General features: G+C 41.3%; 1 protein-coding gene and 1 long non-coding RNA gene across 5 annotated transcripts in view; one reads left to right on the top strand and one right to left on the bottom strand.

Annotated features, from left to right (window-relative positions):
* Positions 1–941: 941 nt before the first annotated feature.
* LOC136965325 (uncharacterized) lies at positions 942–2205 on the bottom strand. The gene is made up of 3 exons (XR_010879286.1): positions 1681–2205; positions 1409–1550; positions 942–1068 (listed from the first exon to the last, which is right to left on the bottom strand). It is a non-coding gene; the product is annotated as an uncharacterized lncRNA (long non-coding RNA).
* A 178-nt stretch (positions 2206–2383) lies between these two features.
* The window catches only part of LOC136965324 (nidogen-1-like), a 28099-nt gene continuing 13983 nt past the window's right edge, over positions 2384–16499 (top strand). For all 4 annotated transcript variants that reach the window (XM_067259434.1, XM_067259436.1, XM_067259435.1 and 1 more), the window contains exons 1-8: positions 2384–2650; positions 7991–8293; positions 8543–8772; positions 8999–9351; positions 9540–9680; positions 9862–10113; positions 10802–11002; positions 11337–11570. In XM_067259434.1, the coding sequence (XP_067115535.1) occupies positions 2447–2650; positions 7991–8293; positions 8543–8772; positions 8999–9351; positions 9540–9680; positions 9862–10113; positions 10802–11002; positions 11337–11570 (1918 nt within the window). In that variant the 5' untranslated portion in view covers positions 2384–2446. The remainder of the gene's footprint in view (positions 2651–7990; positions 8294–8542; positions 8773–8998; positions 9352–9539; positions 9681–9861; positions 10114–10801; positions 11003–11336; positions 11571–16499) is intronic.

Raw genomic sequence — 16499 nt, 5'->3', positions numbered from 1 at the left:
GATATTGACTTGTGCATGCTGGGATTTCATGACGTCAACTACCCGAGCTCAGTTCACAATTCAAGTGATGTTAGTAAGTTATTTGTCCGTGGGATGAAAGTAAATATCTGCAAAATAACTGGTAAATTAGCTAGTTTTGATAAAGTGAAATTAAGTGTTTTAACAGAACATTTGGTGAACATGTTATTAATATTAGTTTAAAAAAAACAGACATTCTAGTGTATTTTTAAGTAACAACATTTGGCTGTAATGTTTATGTAAAATTATACATTTACAGTTTGTTCTATCTGTATTTCCTGTCATTCAGAAATACAGAAAAAAGTGCGGAAAAAGTGCGGTAATTTCATCTCTTTTTTTTTTTTTTTACAGTGTGGGCACTCAAGCATATTTTGTAGGCATCAGGCATAGGCCTATATCTCAATCTAAATTATCACAGTATAATTATCATAGCTAGGCCTATAGCTAGAAATTGTACGTTCCAAGAACGTTCCCAGAACGTTCCCGTTGGTGTAAAGGACGTCGCCTTATAACGTTCCCAGAACGTCCCATATTGGTCTCAATGTGGAGTTCTTTAAAGGGTAGGAGGACGTTATTTCGGGGCCTTTCAGGACGTTTTGGGAACGTTTAGGGAACCATTATAGGACCTTTCCTCTGTATCAATGCTAACCTTTGCAGAACCTTTTAGTGACATATCAAACCTTCAGGGGACCAACCTATAATGTGTTTTCGGTCCTTATCCCGTTACCTGAATTACTATTGGAACAATATTGCTTCATCTTTATAGAACATGAACACGTATAGGCTTCATCAACTTTGATAGAAATATAAGGAGACCACCATGGGCTATTAGCAGTACTGTAGCTACTTGATTCAACCTGGATTTTTGTGTGGGTATTAAAATGAAATGATACAATTCAAGTTAATGATCTTTTATTATCAGACTGGATGTTGATGCCATCAAGCTCTTAAAAGAACTCCAACACAGAAAAGAGAGAACAACGGAACAGAGAAACATAAGTTTTGCCTACAGTTCCGCGTCTTCCATTGGTCTCCGCCGCCCTCCGACTGCTGAAATTAGAAGAAAAAACATCCGACATGCCTATGTGAGCCTATGTGTATGTATGCCTAGTTACTTATTACAATACGCTTTGACATAACATGTATATGTTTATTTTGCTCTATTAGCTAGCTACATCCCTTTAACATTTCTGACCAGTGTGTCGAGAGCTACAGTATCCTACTGTACTGTACTGTAGCCGGTTGGGGTCCCTTGCGCTAGCTCTAGCTATAGCCTAGAGTTCACTCAAACCTAGCTCATTACAGTAAATTTACACATTGTTGTAGGCCTAGGCTACAAGCAATACTTATCGCAAAACATTTCGATATTTTTCTACTTCCATGTACTTACCTAACAACGAATAATACTGCTCCTTCTAATGTGAAGATAAATGACGGTTTAAAAGTGAGCGCCTCTGACTCGCGAGTCTCTGGCTGCTCGTTATGGAACGTTCTTGCTCAAACAGTGATGAGCCGACGATGAGCCGACGTATCTGCGACGTTTGAAATAGAGCACAGAGATTAGAAGAAATCATTTGCCGATGCTTATTTTGATTTTAGTATGTGTTCCGATGACACATGTTATTAGTATATACCTATTTACCGTAAGCTTTCACATCTTACCATAAAAAAAGCAACCAAGATCTTCCGTCCATCTCGTAATAGCCTCGTTTTGGTTTAAAATTGTACGACGCACGTGAATATAGCGAAAGTTGTATGTGACCATAAAATAACCAAAATAACGTACATGGAACGTCTCCATAAAGTCATACAGGAAACTAAAAAAAAAAAGTACGTTCAGAAACAAATGAGAACGTTTTAAAAAGTCCCCAATGTTCTGTAAAGGTTCGGGACGTTCGTCACATTTAGATAACTTTTAGGGAACGTTATGCAAAGTCCCAATAACGTCCCCTCCAACGTGGGTTAACAGTCGCCTATTAGCCTACGAAAGAACGAACCTTCTATTGATGACCGAGAGGGACGAGTTGATTCTCGGTAGCCGGTCAATGTTATCTGAATTTGACTTTGGCTCTGGAGGCTCAAACTTGTAGGCTAAATACAATTAAGCTGCAAGTGGGATCATCCATTTGAAGCGGCATTTGACAGATGAAAGAGGGCAACCTTCCTTTTTTATCATTCAATTGGAGGATGGATAGACATATACAAAATACCCCCTTGTAAAAACCAAATGCCCCCCATCCAATTCTTTCCGGAGCCGAGCATAAACTATATCGCCTCGCCCCGCCCTCTCGAACTCCACCTTCATAAACCTAAACCACGACCAATTCATTCCGCTATAGTGTGTCAGAGTCGTGTACCTCTCTGAATCCCTTTGCGTTACTGGATTTGAGTGGCGGTTTGTCTACAAGTCTTGCACTGCGGAATTAAGATGGGTTTGTTGCCAAAATGTTGGTTCGGATGGGCCACACTTTTTGCCACGGTACTGTCAGTGAAGGGTGCTAGCCAGCGTGATTTCTTTAAATATGGAACACATATTGGAGACGAGGTTTTGAAGCCAGGAACCGACGAAACCCAAGAACTACTTCTGGACCAGTCACTTTTTTTCTTTTCTGAGGCTTATGACACCGTTTACGTGAGTATAGTCTAAGCGCACACCCTGCAATATGTAGCCTAATTGCAAGAATTTGTTAAATTTCTGAATTTGAACAACACGGTTGGTGTTATTGAACTTTATATGATTCAATTTAGGTCTACATTTATCTCTTGTCCCTCCCCTGCACACCTTGATGGCTTTTTATTACATTATGAGATTTAGATTCTCACATGAATAATCATGTTAGTCAACTGTTTAATTTAGCTAGATAAGGTAGAGTGATGGAGACTGCATGTTTCTGGAATGTTATTGGTGGTTTCGAATACAGGTTAATTGGAGTCGATAAACACAAGACCTTTCAAATGGCCTGAAATCCTCTGGCCTGATGCCCTTGTATAAAATATGTTACATATACCCTGCACGATGATGTGATTAGTAATGATACATGCTAGACTTGAACATGATTTACTCTAAATTGTTCTATTATCAACCGTTTGGAATATTCATATTGTCTCACTTTCTCTTTTTATCAGCTGCGTTCTTAACTTATTTAACTCTTGACTGCAATTTAGCTTGCTGTTAATGAATGTTGATGGTTAATTATTAATTGCCTTTAGTGCAGTGTTTTACAATTAGAACTCTCAACCCCTTTGTTTTGGATTGACATAAGTAGCATTACCTCAGCAAGTCCTAGACAAGTACATTCACATTGGCAAGCTTTTGGTTGAAACATTGCTTTTGTTGTGGATCTAAAGAGAGTCTGCACTAAGACTTGACGTCCAAATACAGTCCTATTGTGTGACTAATCTCAAAGAAGTTGATTGACTACAGTATGCTAGACAGACCAACGGTTAATAAAAGGGATTAAAAAAAGTATTCTTACCATCAGACTGAGAGGACGTCATTTGTCTTACCTCAAAATATTGTCCGAATAATTTGCTTCGAATTTATGTTTTTTCATCCCCTTTACACAATATTGTATTGTGTAAAGTTTATTACAAGAGCTTAGAGATTAGACAACAGCTGTAGCCAGTTTACTATCATATACATTTGCTCATGATAAAATGTAGTGCTTTCACTTCTGTTATCTGTTTTCATATTGTTGACTTTTATCAAACTTCCTTGATAAAACACATTTTCCCTGGCCACTAATGACCCAATGTGCTTCTTGACTCACGCCCCCAATGAGTGACCTCCTTTTCTGATCTTTCAACAAATACAGTCCAAGCTTGTTCAGAACTATTCCTAGTGCCACTTGAACTTTTGCTAATAAGCTACCAAATTACTCCAGTCATGGGGTGGTGTAACAACTCCAAAGAAATACATTAAATCAGACAAGATCTGTGCTTTAATTTGGGGTATTTTTCAATTTCCACTATACACTGAGACACATAAGGCATGCTTATATGAGTTGATATGTAACGGTAGTTACGGTGATACATTTCAAAACATACCCCTTAATTACCCCGCAAGCAAGCAATCCCTTTTTATTTATTTTTTATTTTATTTTTTAAAGTGAACGAATGGCAAAAGAATGCTATTGCAAATTCAGTAAAAATGTGTCATATTGCATAAGCTGAATCAAAGTGACTCTGATATGGTCTTGTTGCTTGTCACATTTGTAGTCTGTTGTTTATGCAACATGTTCCCATGTCTGCTATACTAACAGTAAACTGCTCCTACATCCCTTGCCCATGTGGGATTTCCCCCTTTTTGTATCTTCCTTACTCCCTAGCTCACTGGTAGATGCACCGAGCCAGTCAACCTCTGCTCTTTTCCCATTTTCATACATCCCTCCAGTGTTTTGTCCTACCCTCCTCTGAAGGACTGATTGAGGTTGCGATGCTCTTCTCCTGACTCTCCCATTGTCTTAGATATGATCATGTCCAAAGACGCGTGCACAATATCCCTGTAAATGCTTTTAAGTTCTCATGACAGTATAGAAAAGCATGTTGGTTATGGGTGGAACGGATAAATGTAAATGTAAGGGTCCTTAATTCTCAAATGAAATTTTTAACATGTATGTACAATGTGACATTCTCCCCCATTTTTTGTTAAGCAGACTCTAGGGTTAATGGAGATTTAGAAGTTGTAGTTTTTATAGGGTCTAAAGATTGCTAACTACTGTAAACAACTTGAGATGTTATAGTTGTTTTTGAATTAAAAGTGTGGGAAGTTGACTGACACAAGCATGTGTCTGTGAAGATTCCTTGTGAATCCTGGCACAGTCAAAACAAAAGCAAAACTATTGACAACAAAATACATGTTGTTTAACCTGAAAGCATAGGCAACTGCCCTTAAGTATTGGCTCTGTTCTTTTACACTTTACAATTTATAATAGAACAGTACAATTGTCCTCTGTAAGAGTCCCAAAGAGTCATCTATGTACAACATCATTGGGTAACTTGGCACATCTGGAAAGTGTCACAACTTACTGTAGCAAAAAGGCAAAACTCTTAAAAACAGCTGGTTAGTCTCTCATTTCCTCCTCTCTCCATTTGTCTCCTTAAACTGATAATAAGACCCCTGCCTGACGTAACTCAGACATTGTGCATAGCACCCCAGAAGGTTGTACAGAATTCTCTGAATTTTTCAGAATTCTAGATTGTTGGTTCTTAAGGTTTAGAGCATGAAAGAATGAACAGGACACTCTTCAAGCGTCAATGCTAATGCTTCTAGTGGGCTCCAACTTGATGTTCTCCAGACACCCAAACAAAACCATAACTGAACCAAAGAGAGAGCCCCTTCCTCTCTGCAACCTTTCAGCTTAAGCCCTTCAGGGCAGGAATACAGTTAGCCATTAGCTTCACCTAGCCGCACAAAAGGTCCCCTGTCTCCCCCTCCATAGTCGTTTTCTCTAAAGTCAAATACCTTCTGGGATGGGAGGCGGTCATTCACCCAGATGCTATTGTCATTCATGCGTTTTTCTGAAGGAAGTCTCGTGGAGAGACGGGAGGCTCGGGCAGAGACAGACAAACCTAAGATTCCCTGTGAAAATCGCTAGAGGCTTCCCTCTTGGCTCAGCTTCCCTCTTGGCTTTTCAAAAACATTCAAGCGGCCGGGAGACTAACCTTAGTTCCTTTCTCAGTTTTCTACAGGTAGATTCAAGATACAGTGCTGTCGCAAATTATTGTTAATATATGTATTTTTAAGATATGTATTCAGAACGAACACCAGTTCCCATCAGTACAATTTATTTATCTTCTGAGAGAAATAGCAAGTATAAAAAAAAAATTAAGCAAGACATCTCGAACATCCTGGCCAACTGTGGTCAATAACTGGTTCAACTGATGCTTACCCAAATGCAAGTTATGCTATCTAGATGAACTTCAGGCTACAATGTGCTTCTCTTTTTTGTTGTCTGCTAGGAACTAGAATATACAAGATGTGGACAATTTTAAGCTCCTTCAGCTCCTTGTTTTATAGGGTTAAACAAGAACAGAATAGTGATTCTACAAGGCTCTCATAGAACATGAAAGAGAACCGGTGCCTTTAAATGCTAATACCACATGGCTAATGGTGTAATTTACTCAAACATTGTGGTACCTAAACAAAGAGTACCCCTGTGGCTTTTCCTAAATGTAGTCTTTGTGTACCTGTTTGCCAACCGCAGGAGCCATGCACATTAGCACACAGACCTGTTAACATGACGTTTTAAGTATAGTCCTGAGGAAAATGCATCGGATTACAGAGTGCAGCCTCTCTTGCCATTATTTTCAAGGTGTCAACAAAGCCTTGTCTGTCTGCAGCCTTCAGGAGGTTGGCTCTGTTTGTATTTGTTTGTATTCTGAAGGAGATAGATAAGTAGATCTTGCAGTGTGGAGAGATTGTTTCTGTGTTTGTAAAATAAACAACCTGCTCTGTTTAACAACTTTAAAGTCATTAAAGTAAAAAGCATAATAATTGTGTTAAGTTCACCTGCTGAGTTTATAGACCTGTCGACTTTTATGCCCTTGGCTGTTGTGAACTGTGAACCTATACATTCTTACTGTGAATTCAATGTGCATTATCTTACACAGAAAAGAGCTACACATTGTTGGGGAATCGGCTGTACTTAGTTCATAAACCAGGACTTCTGGGGTTCACTGAGAGAACTCAACTTGACTTTAAGATAGGTCTTATATCTAGTCTTGAAAATAAGCCTTCAATGTGTGAACCATGAAACACGACACTCCTTTGTCTAGTGTGAAATCACCTTCATGTGGCCTTTGGAATGTATGTTACATTCCAAGCCTGAAAGTAACAGTTGCATTTGTGGACATTCATTGTGGTGTTGTAATGAGTCCATGAGGTCACAAAATATATTTTTTTCTTTCTCTTTTGGCTTCTGTGATTTGTATGTAGAATTATTGCATTCCTGTAGGCTGACAGAGCAAATGAGCCTCTCTGGCTTGTGGGAGGTCATTGTATAGCTTCTGGACTATGGAGTTTAAACGGCGAAACATTAACATCATTGACTGTGTAAAGCAATCAAGAGGTTTTTTGACTATAGTCCTCATTTTACTCACATCTGGTCTCTTTCAGTCTTCAAAAAATGCTTAGAATACTTAAAATTGCCCGACTGGACAACTTTTGAAACCTTTAGTGAATGTGGTTAAAACTTAGATTAGATTAGATTTAGTCATTTAGCAGACGCTAACCCTAGGGTTACCCAGACGCTAACCCTAACCCTAACCCTAACCCTACCTAAAACAATTCCAATCTTATACATTTACATTACATTTAGTCATTTAGCAGACGCTCTTATCCAGAGCGACTTACAGTAAGTACAGGGACATTCTCCCCGAGGCAAGTACGGTGAAGTGCCTTGCCCAAGGACACAACGTCCTTTGGCACAGCCAGGAATCGATCCGGCAACCTTCTGATTAATAGCCCGATTCCCTAACCGCTCTGCCATCTGACTACCCAACCACACTAGGTCCAATTGATCCTACGTCTTTTCTACCTCTACAAATTATCTAAAAATGGATAGAGAGAAAAGTGAGGTACCCATGGTTTTCCTGGGGTGACGGAAGGCCTTGACTAATGGAATGGGAGGGGTCAAGGCATGTTGAGATTTACAGGGCAATTAATCCTCTCGAACCTCCACCGTGCAGTAAAACAAGACATTTACCCAACTGCATCAGGCTGAAGGACAGTGTCCTCATGGGAGATTGAGAAAAGCTGTCTTTGCAACCCTATCCACCAATCACCTCTGAAATTATGGTTAGGGTTTACGTTTACGTGAAAATATAACTTATGAGTCCAATAAATAAGAAATGCCAAGTGCTAAGCTATATCTGCTGACGATGAAGTGATGATTGAAATACATTTTATTTTCTTCTGTGTACAACAAAAAGTTTGAAACTAATCATGCTTTTGAAAATATTCACATTTCAGGTTAATACCAACGGCTTTGTTGCAGTAGGGGAACCTACTCCAGAATACGAGTACCTGGGAAAGATGCCAGCCAGTTTTGGAATGATCGCAGCATTCCTTGGAGATCTTGACAACAGCGATGGAGTGGGAAAGGTTTACTTCCGTCAGGACAGCTCTACTGACGTGCTTTTGAAGACAGCCAATCACATCAGCGAGGCCTTTCCTCAAGACGATGAGATTGAGCCTACCCATGCCATTATAATCACCTGGGAGAACATAGCGGCAAACAGTATCCCAGAGCAAGGTGACAGGGGAGACACAAAGGTAACAGCCCATTTCAGCGTAGCAATTATTTTTTGCCGGTTTTCAAAAATACAGAAGGATTACATTATGAGTAAGTAAGAACTGTTTTCAATTGCAAAACATTTTTATGAAGCAATTGCTATGCCAAATTGAATGGTTTCTTAATTATAATTGGTTGAGTACTATAAAAGAGGAATTTCTATTACTTTTCCTGTTGGACACTGTACTCTTCCCTTTAAAAAGAATGTTATCTCCTGTGGTTTCTTGTAGAGGAACACTTTCCAGCTGGTTGTAGCCTCCATGGCATCTGCCTCCTACGCAATCATGTTCTATCCCAAGGATGGGCTGCAGTATGTCTCCACACCACTGGGGAGTGAGCATGAGGTCGTTCAGGGTGGGTTCAACCGAGGCCTGGTTAAGGGCTGGTTCTGGAGGACCAACCTGGGGGAATACTACCGCATCACCACCGACAACGAGTCATCTGTCAGAGAGCTCCCCGAGTAGGCTGTCATCATTTGTCATTTTGTGTCTGCCAAGTGAACACTTTGTAAAGATTGACATGATAATGTGATTGTCAGTTTATGAACCAATGAAGTATGACGCACGCTCGAAGTATGGTTTGACTGTTTTCAACATTTGAGTGAGGACATTCATTCTGTATACTTAGTCACAGATGTACTGTTGATGCAAGCAAGTCACATTAAAATTCCTTGTATCTCCTCCTAGGCAGACCAACTCAGGCAGACAAGGTGTGTGGGTGTACGAGATCGGCACGTCCCCCATCTTCACCTCCATCTCCCCAGGCCAGGTCACCGACCTGCCTCCCGAGGAGATAGTGCCTGGGAGTGTTGCCACTGGGGCCGTTGTCCCCGTGTCACCCAGACAACCTGAGGGACAACAGAAAGTTCCCAGTTCAGTTCCCAGAGAGTTCCCAATGTACGAGCCAGAGGAGGAGCCTCCTACCGTTCGCCCAGTGCAGTACCAGCCCAGATATCCAGTTCAGTCAATACCCTCACGCTCCCAGCCAGAGAACCCTCAGGTGGTAGTAGTGGAAGAGGATGAGGACTTGGATGTGGACGGTGAGCATAAGGCAACCCATCCATTTAAAAACTCTAGTGAATGCAGTCAACTCAACTGAATGCAAAATAATCTCACTGAGGTCTTATTGGAAATCTGCGATACAAATGAGAGTATTGGTCAGTATTTAGTTTGTTCCGCCTTGAAATGTCATGTGATACATTCCTGGGTTTGCCTTTGTTTTCAACAGTGTTTGCTTACAACTTTGAGAGGTGTGCCAATAACAGGCTCAAGTGCTCTGCATTCGCTGACTGCAGGGACTACAAAGATGGCTACTGCTGCCACTGTAGGCCCGGCTTCTACGGCAATGGCAAGGACTGTGTGGCTGAAGGTAAGACCTCATAATGACTAAGAACAAAAAAAAGGTTGTTGTCAGGTATGTTATTTATTATAAGTCTCCTGATAAGCATACGTATATCTAGAAATGTTGATGACATTGAGTTATTGAACTATGAACTTAAAACAAATCCTTCCGCTGAAGCAAACATCCATTGGTTCGCACAACTTCACAGGTAAACCACAGAGGATGAACGGGAAAGTGAATGGCAGAGTGTTTGTGGGCAACTCGCCCTCACCAGTGGAGTTCACCAATAACGACCTGCACGCGTATGTTGTGGCCAATGACGGTAGGGCTTACGTGGCCATCAGCACCATTCCTGGGAACCTAGGACCGTCGCTGCAGCCCTTGTCTTCTCTCGGAGGGGTCATCGGCTGGGCCTTTGCCTTAGAGCAGCCAGGCCACAAGAACGGCTTTGCTTCCATCGGTATGAGCCCTCAACCGTTTTGGCATAATGTTGAAGATGGCATTAGGAAATACTGTTATGAAATAAGGGGAAATGCTAAACAAACTGCAGGTTTGACTGCAGTTGGTTTCAAACATCTACATGCAGGCCTTTTGAACGCTGTTATAAATGATAAGGGTTATATATTTAGCTTCACCTTAGACAAGATTAAGCTTCAGAGAGAAATATTTGAAAAACCTTGGAGCGTATTTTGGTTCACCATTTGCCTTGAAATGTTGTTCCACCTTATTGCTTGAAGGTTTATGGCTTGAAGTTAAAGCAGGGCAATGTAGAATATAATGGCACGTAAAATGCATGTTTCTGGCTTTTGTAGGTAAACTACAAAGCGTGTAGTTTTCGGGTTTTAGCATTTTCAGCTTGGGCTTTTACTAGAATGCCTAGTCTTTGGTACTTTCACAGGTGCGTTCAAATACATAACTCACTTTCTGTCTGCTAATGTGTGAACTGAATTATACTGAAGATTTTGAAAAAGTATTGCTAGAGACAAAAGTTGTAACTGGGGATGGGGGTCTATTTCAGAAATCAATGGAAATATGTTTGCCAGTAATCTTTCGATGATCAGAAGATATGTTTTAGCCTATTGATTCTGTAGCTTTAGGTTTACCTGTTTATTTCCCTTTTACTTACACACTATTGCACACACACACAGGTGGTGTGTTTTCTAGGCAGGCTGAGGTGACCTTTCAGCCAGGCAATGAGAGGCTGACCATCAAGCAGGATTTCAAGGGTATTGATGAACATGACCACTTAGTGGTCAGTACCGAGCTGGAGGGCCGACTACCCGAGGTACCACGAGGATCTTCAGTGCAGATAGACCCTTACAAGGAGATTTACCAGTACACCACCAACCGTAAGGTTATTCCTCCAGTGTTATTCTGGGATTATTAAAAAAAAGATTGTTTTTAGCCGAATGGATCATAGAAGTTATATTTTATGTTTACCAGCTGCTGTACCATGTCAAAATGCAATATAAAGTTTAGTGATATTTGTGATTTTCCATCTTGAAAATTATGTTTCCCGGAGATAAACCAAAGATGGTCAATAGTGTATTCCTAAACGTAAATAGAATTGTAACTGATTCAAGCAGGTAATAATGTGTTTGAGTACACCTCTCATCAATGGTGACGCAGTATTGTTTTTTGTTGCCCACGCCAACCTCCATGTCCCCAATCTTTTTTCTTAAGATATAACCTCATCCTCAAACCGTGCCTACACTGTCAGCCTGGCCAATGGAAGTGTTCAGACCAGTAACTACCAGTGGCGTCAAACCATCACCTTTCAAACCTGCCAGCACGACGAGTCCTTCAGGTCATCCCCGACCACCCAGCTGCTCAGCGTTGACCAGGTGTTTGTCATGTACGACACCAGCAACCAATTGATCCGTTATGCCATGAGCAACAAGATTGGCTCCGTTCACAGTGAGTGGTGACCACTTTGCTTTGAACTCACGTGAATCGTTTGTGTCATTGTGCCAGTTTAGATTTTCATTTCAACATTTCTATAAAAGACACAGGTGTTTTTTGGTTGTTTTTTTACTAATCAAATTTCTTACATCACTAATGCAATTCACAGAACTCATCCAGTTCATGCAGTTGTTCATGCAGTTGTAATGGAACCTACTACGATCTGCTATGCATGTTGATGAAGAACATCAAACCTGAAGAAACCTTTATTAATCTCACAAATTGTGATGAACACACACTGCTTTCACCTTGTATGTGAGATTTGTTGTACAGGCTTGGCTGAAAGTCTTCAAGACAAACGTTTGATGCTTGACTGGGCGGCGAAAGCTATGTGCGTGGGTTTGAAGCAAGATCTTAGGATTTCATGCTTTACCGCTATACATTCCGATGGAATTGGCAGCAGCCGCATATCTCCTCCCGAGTGAAATTATTTAATTCCTAATACTCACAAGCAGTAAATACTACTCATTTCTCTTTTTTCTTTGTTTAAATATTAGTGACATATAAATAACACCATCTGAGGCTAAAGTGTAATCCAACATATTGCTTCAGTTCCTCAGTTTAAGAACCTTTTGATAAGGGGTTAGGTTGTTAACGGCTTTCAGGTTAACTATTGGCCGCATTGCAGTTCACATAAGATTATTTACCAGGGGCGGGAGGTGTGAAAGAAGGGATGAAAGGAAGCGCTCCAGTAGGGGGGGGGGGGGAAGGGTAGTGCAGGAAGCTTATGCAAACTTCACTCAGCTGGGGTTTTAAGAGAAAGAAGAAGAACACCTGTGGTGAATTTCCTGCGTGGACCTGATGGGGGTCTGCAGGAACTTAGAACTTCAAACGTGCCCCCCTCTAATAAGCAGCTGTCTAATAAAGAGACGTTGTGACTCCTCTAACGGTGCGTGTCCACTACAACGCTGTTTTAACACTCTGTACCGCTTGCCTTCCCACAGTACACCACGCTCGGGGGCGTGTCCAACAGTTAATACAGAGTAGTGATGGGAAGTTCATTTTAATGACTCGGTTCTTAGAATCTCGTTCAGTAAAATGAACAAATCTTTTTTCGAGTCATTCGTTCATTTCAACGGGGGGGGGGGGGTTGTAAGTAAAGTACAAAAAAGTTAAAATAACAAAACCTGTAATTATTATTAACGAATATCATTCACGTCTTACTAAACCTAGTCACGCGAAAGTGAACGAGGTAAACAAATCCTTTATGTTTCCTCTTCTGAGCCTATGCAGGTCACGTGAAAAATAATCCAAAGATGAACGAACCGTTCACCTACCAACCGTGTCTTCGGATCAATGTTTCGTTCTTCTGACAACTATTGCACATATTTTCATCCTATTTCCCCTAAATCAATAAGGTTAGGCTACTTAAAGACACCTTCCACTCATAAAGTATGTTCTAAATGGCATAAATGCTGCCAATTAATAATTGACGTAACAACTTATTGTAAATGGTCAGTAGACTAGCCGATCGATTAAGGTACCTACTCAAAAGCATGTACACTGTCTGCTTCATTTGATCTTGATAGGATAAGCATTCTGTAGCAAATAACAATAAACACACTATTTATTAATTAAAACTACTTCAGAATATTATAATGCACCTAAAATACAAATGTCAGCGAGGGCAGCAATCGCGAACCACAGACGTGCAATTTAGCTAGCAGTGGAAGAATACAAAACAACGAAAATCACGAGTTAACTTAATTTAAATTTGCAAGAACTATAGACTTATACAATAACAGGCTTAACCCTTGTGCTTCCTTCGGGTCACATGACCCAAAGGTTCACAACGAACCATCGTTGTGTTTACACAATTTTACCCAATACAAAAACAATAAATAGCATTTTCTTTTAACCTTTGCAATGTGGGGGGTCTGAGACAGCCCGACGGTTAAAAGAAAATTCCTCACTTTGTTTTTGTATGCAGTCAATTTGTCACAATACGACGGTGGGTCACAATGACTGATGGGTCAGAATGACCCGAAGATAACACAAGGGTTAAATGAACTGAAAACATAAGTTATACGACTTGCAGTTCTCAAGGACGCACACACGCAATCCCAACTGCGGTGTGAAGCGCGTGTCCGTGCTATTCTCCGACATGCACTCTAAAGGCCGAATTATACTTCTCCGACTCCGTTACGGACAGACGGATGGAGTCGGACGGATTGGTTGAATTTATAGTACTCCGAAGGCTAGGGATGCGTATTGATAAGATTTTAACGATTCCGACTCCTTATCAATTCCTGCTTATCGATTCGATTCCTTATCGATTCTCTTATCGATGTTCCCCTCTACAGCCATAGGTCTGTGCGTCCTGCACCCCCCCCACACACACACTCGTTCTAAACAAATTTCTCAAACTGGCTTTGACTGGCTCTGAAATGAGCTAATACCTACCACCTCTACCTTTTTCAAAATAAAATCTAGTCGGAGATAGAAACTTTCAGTTTCCTTGTGTTCAAGCTTCTATTACTCAACACCAGTAGGACTTACAGGGGTCCTAACAACAGGGGAAATAACCTCAGTGTCACCTTTCAAAAGAGACCATTTACATGCATGTACTCCAAATGGTTCAACAACAGCTTTCAATGTACTTTGGGTATGTTGTTTAGGCATTTAATAATGGGACACGCGAACGTTTGCTGATACCACATGCCGCCCCGATAACGTGAAATGATCAATAAGATCAATACTAATGGGAGACGAATGCCGGAGCTAAAATGTATGCTTCAAACGACGGGACAGAAGATAACTAGATCGACTACACACAATAAAGGCAAATTGCTTCACACAGTAACAAGTGGTGATTACTTTTGAGCAGTTTAGCTCTACCTTAGATAGTTAGAGATGAAGCGCGAACGTTAGCTGCGCTGCTGCATGCATCGAAGACATGACGTTCCAGTAGTTCATTCCATGCTGTGTGTTCAAATGCTTCTTCATATTTGTAGTATTTCCTCCCTTCGACGAAATAGACTTTTTACATGCGTTACAAGTGGCGTTGTTGTCATTTTGTCATGTGAAATACAACCAAACTTTAGAACGCTTCTTCCTAGTTGCCATGTTTGCTGCAGTCTGTCTATGCGCGAACTTATATAGTTTATTCAGACAGACGTTCGCGTGTCCCATTATTAAACTGAGCATATCGATTTTTAATCCATTATTAAATTTAGCATTATAATTGTTTAACGGCACAGAGAATCGTTAACAGAATCATTAAGGAATTTTGCTAACGATTCCAAGGAATCGATTCCCTGGGAACCGGTTCTAAACAAGAACCGGTTCTCGATACCCATCCCTACCGAAGGCTGTGGGTGCTGAAAACAATTCACCGCCAGAAGAGTAGGTGGCGCTGCACTGCGATGCTAGCTAGGTTATCGAAAAGTCGGAGCAAATTTACAAATGAGCCGTTTCATCAATAAAATAAGCACATTTTCAGCAACTACACTGGCCATATCTTGTCACATTTTAATTCAGATGCTGATTTACATGTACTGTTTAGCTGAAATATGAATTGTAAACTTACAGCAATGGCGGTCAAAGGATTCTGTTCCGTGTTGTTGGTCACGGCCATAGATATATATAAAGGGTAGATGTCTCGTCCGCGTTGCCGGACAACGGAGTCGAACGTCCGCACATGGCGGCCATCTTGCTACAGAGATGTCGTTATGCCACTGCATACTTCTATTCTATAAAAAAAAAAAAAACATAATTATTCATAAGTATGCAGTGGCATACCAACATCTCTGACGTTGATAACAAACCAAACCGTTTCAAAATCGGTTGAAAATTGAGCAAGTTATGGTCATTTAAAAAGTACATGTAGATTCAACACAATGTTATGAGTGAGCGAGTTGACTGTCGCAAGATGGCCGCCATGTGCGGACGTTCTAGACTCCGCCGTAAGACATCTAGTGTTTATATATATATCTATGGTCACGGCAACCCCGCCCTCGCCCCTAACGCAAGCGGTTCTTAATACGGACCAATCACAGCCAAGGGGTATCCGTAAAATGACGGACGGACGGATAGTCAGGAAAATCATGAGGTGCACGTAGAGCTCTCCGAGGGGCTCGGAGAGGACACGGAGAGGGAGTTCCTCGTCGGAGAAGGCGTTCCCTGTGTCCGTCTCCGTAAAAACGGAGAAGTATAAATCAGCCCTTACAATCACTGCTGATAGACGGCCTAAACATTTTTTTTGTACAGTCCTATTTCTGATACCGTGGCGGCAGAAATGTAGCCGTGGCGGGCTGCCACGGCAAAATCAACATAGAGAAAACACTGCGAGTCTTCGGATCAATGATTCGTTCATCTTTGTCTAGAAAATCCAGCTTGCAACGCTCCGCTCCGTATTTTGATCTATATTGATCTATATTGTGAGTACATGAACCCTTGCACGCTTGGCCATAACTACAACAGTGACCTTAGAGAACTAGTCTACGACTCTGTAGTAACCTGTCGGACACGCCCCCGAGCGTGGTGAACTGGGAAGGCAAGCGGTGCAGAGCATTAAAAAACGCTGTAGTGGACACATACCGTTACTGCCTGTGTTTACGAAATGGCGAGTAAGTGTGGAGTCATAATATTTGTCTGGCTATAGTGCCTATTGAATGGGGTGGGGGGCATTTGAGGCATGCCAGGGGTAGGAGGGAGAACAGGAGGGGGCACACTACTTAAAAATGCTTCTGTGGAATCCTTGTCTAGCTCTCTCTACTTTGTGGCTGCCCTGGCCACCTTTTAGATAGAGAGAGTTAGAGAGAGAGGGTCAGAAAGAGAGGGGTTAGAGTCAATCCTTATTGGGAGTTCCTCCACCTTAGACTGGCTGCAGCCGGGATAGAGGCCAGAGGCCTGTTCCATAAAGCGAGTTTACCGAATAAGCCA

Source organism: Osmerus mordax, chromosome 21, assembly GCF_038355195.1.
Source record: "Osmerus mordax isolate fOsmMor3 chromosome 21, fOsmMor3.pri, whole genome shotgun sequence".
NCBI classification, from domain to species: domain Eukaryota; kingdom Metazoa; phylum Chordata; class Actinopteri; order Osmeriformes; family Osmeridae; genus Osmerus; species Osmerus mordax.
Note: the sequence above shows the minus strand (reverse complement) of the source record. Positions and strands in the feature narration are given on the sequence as shown.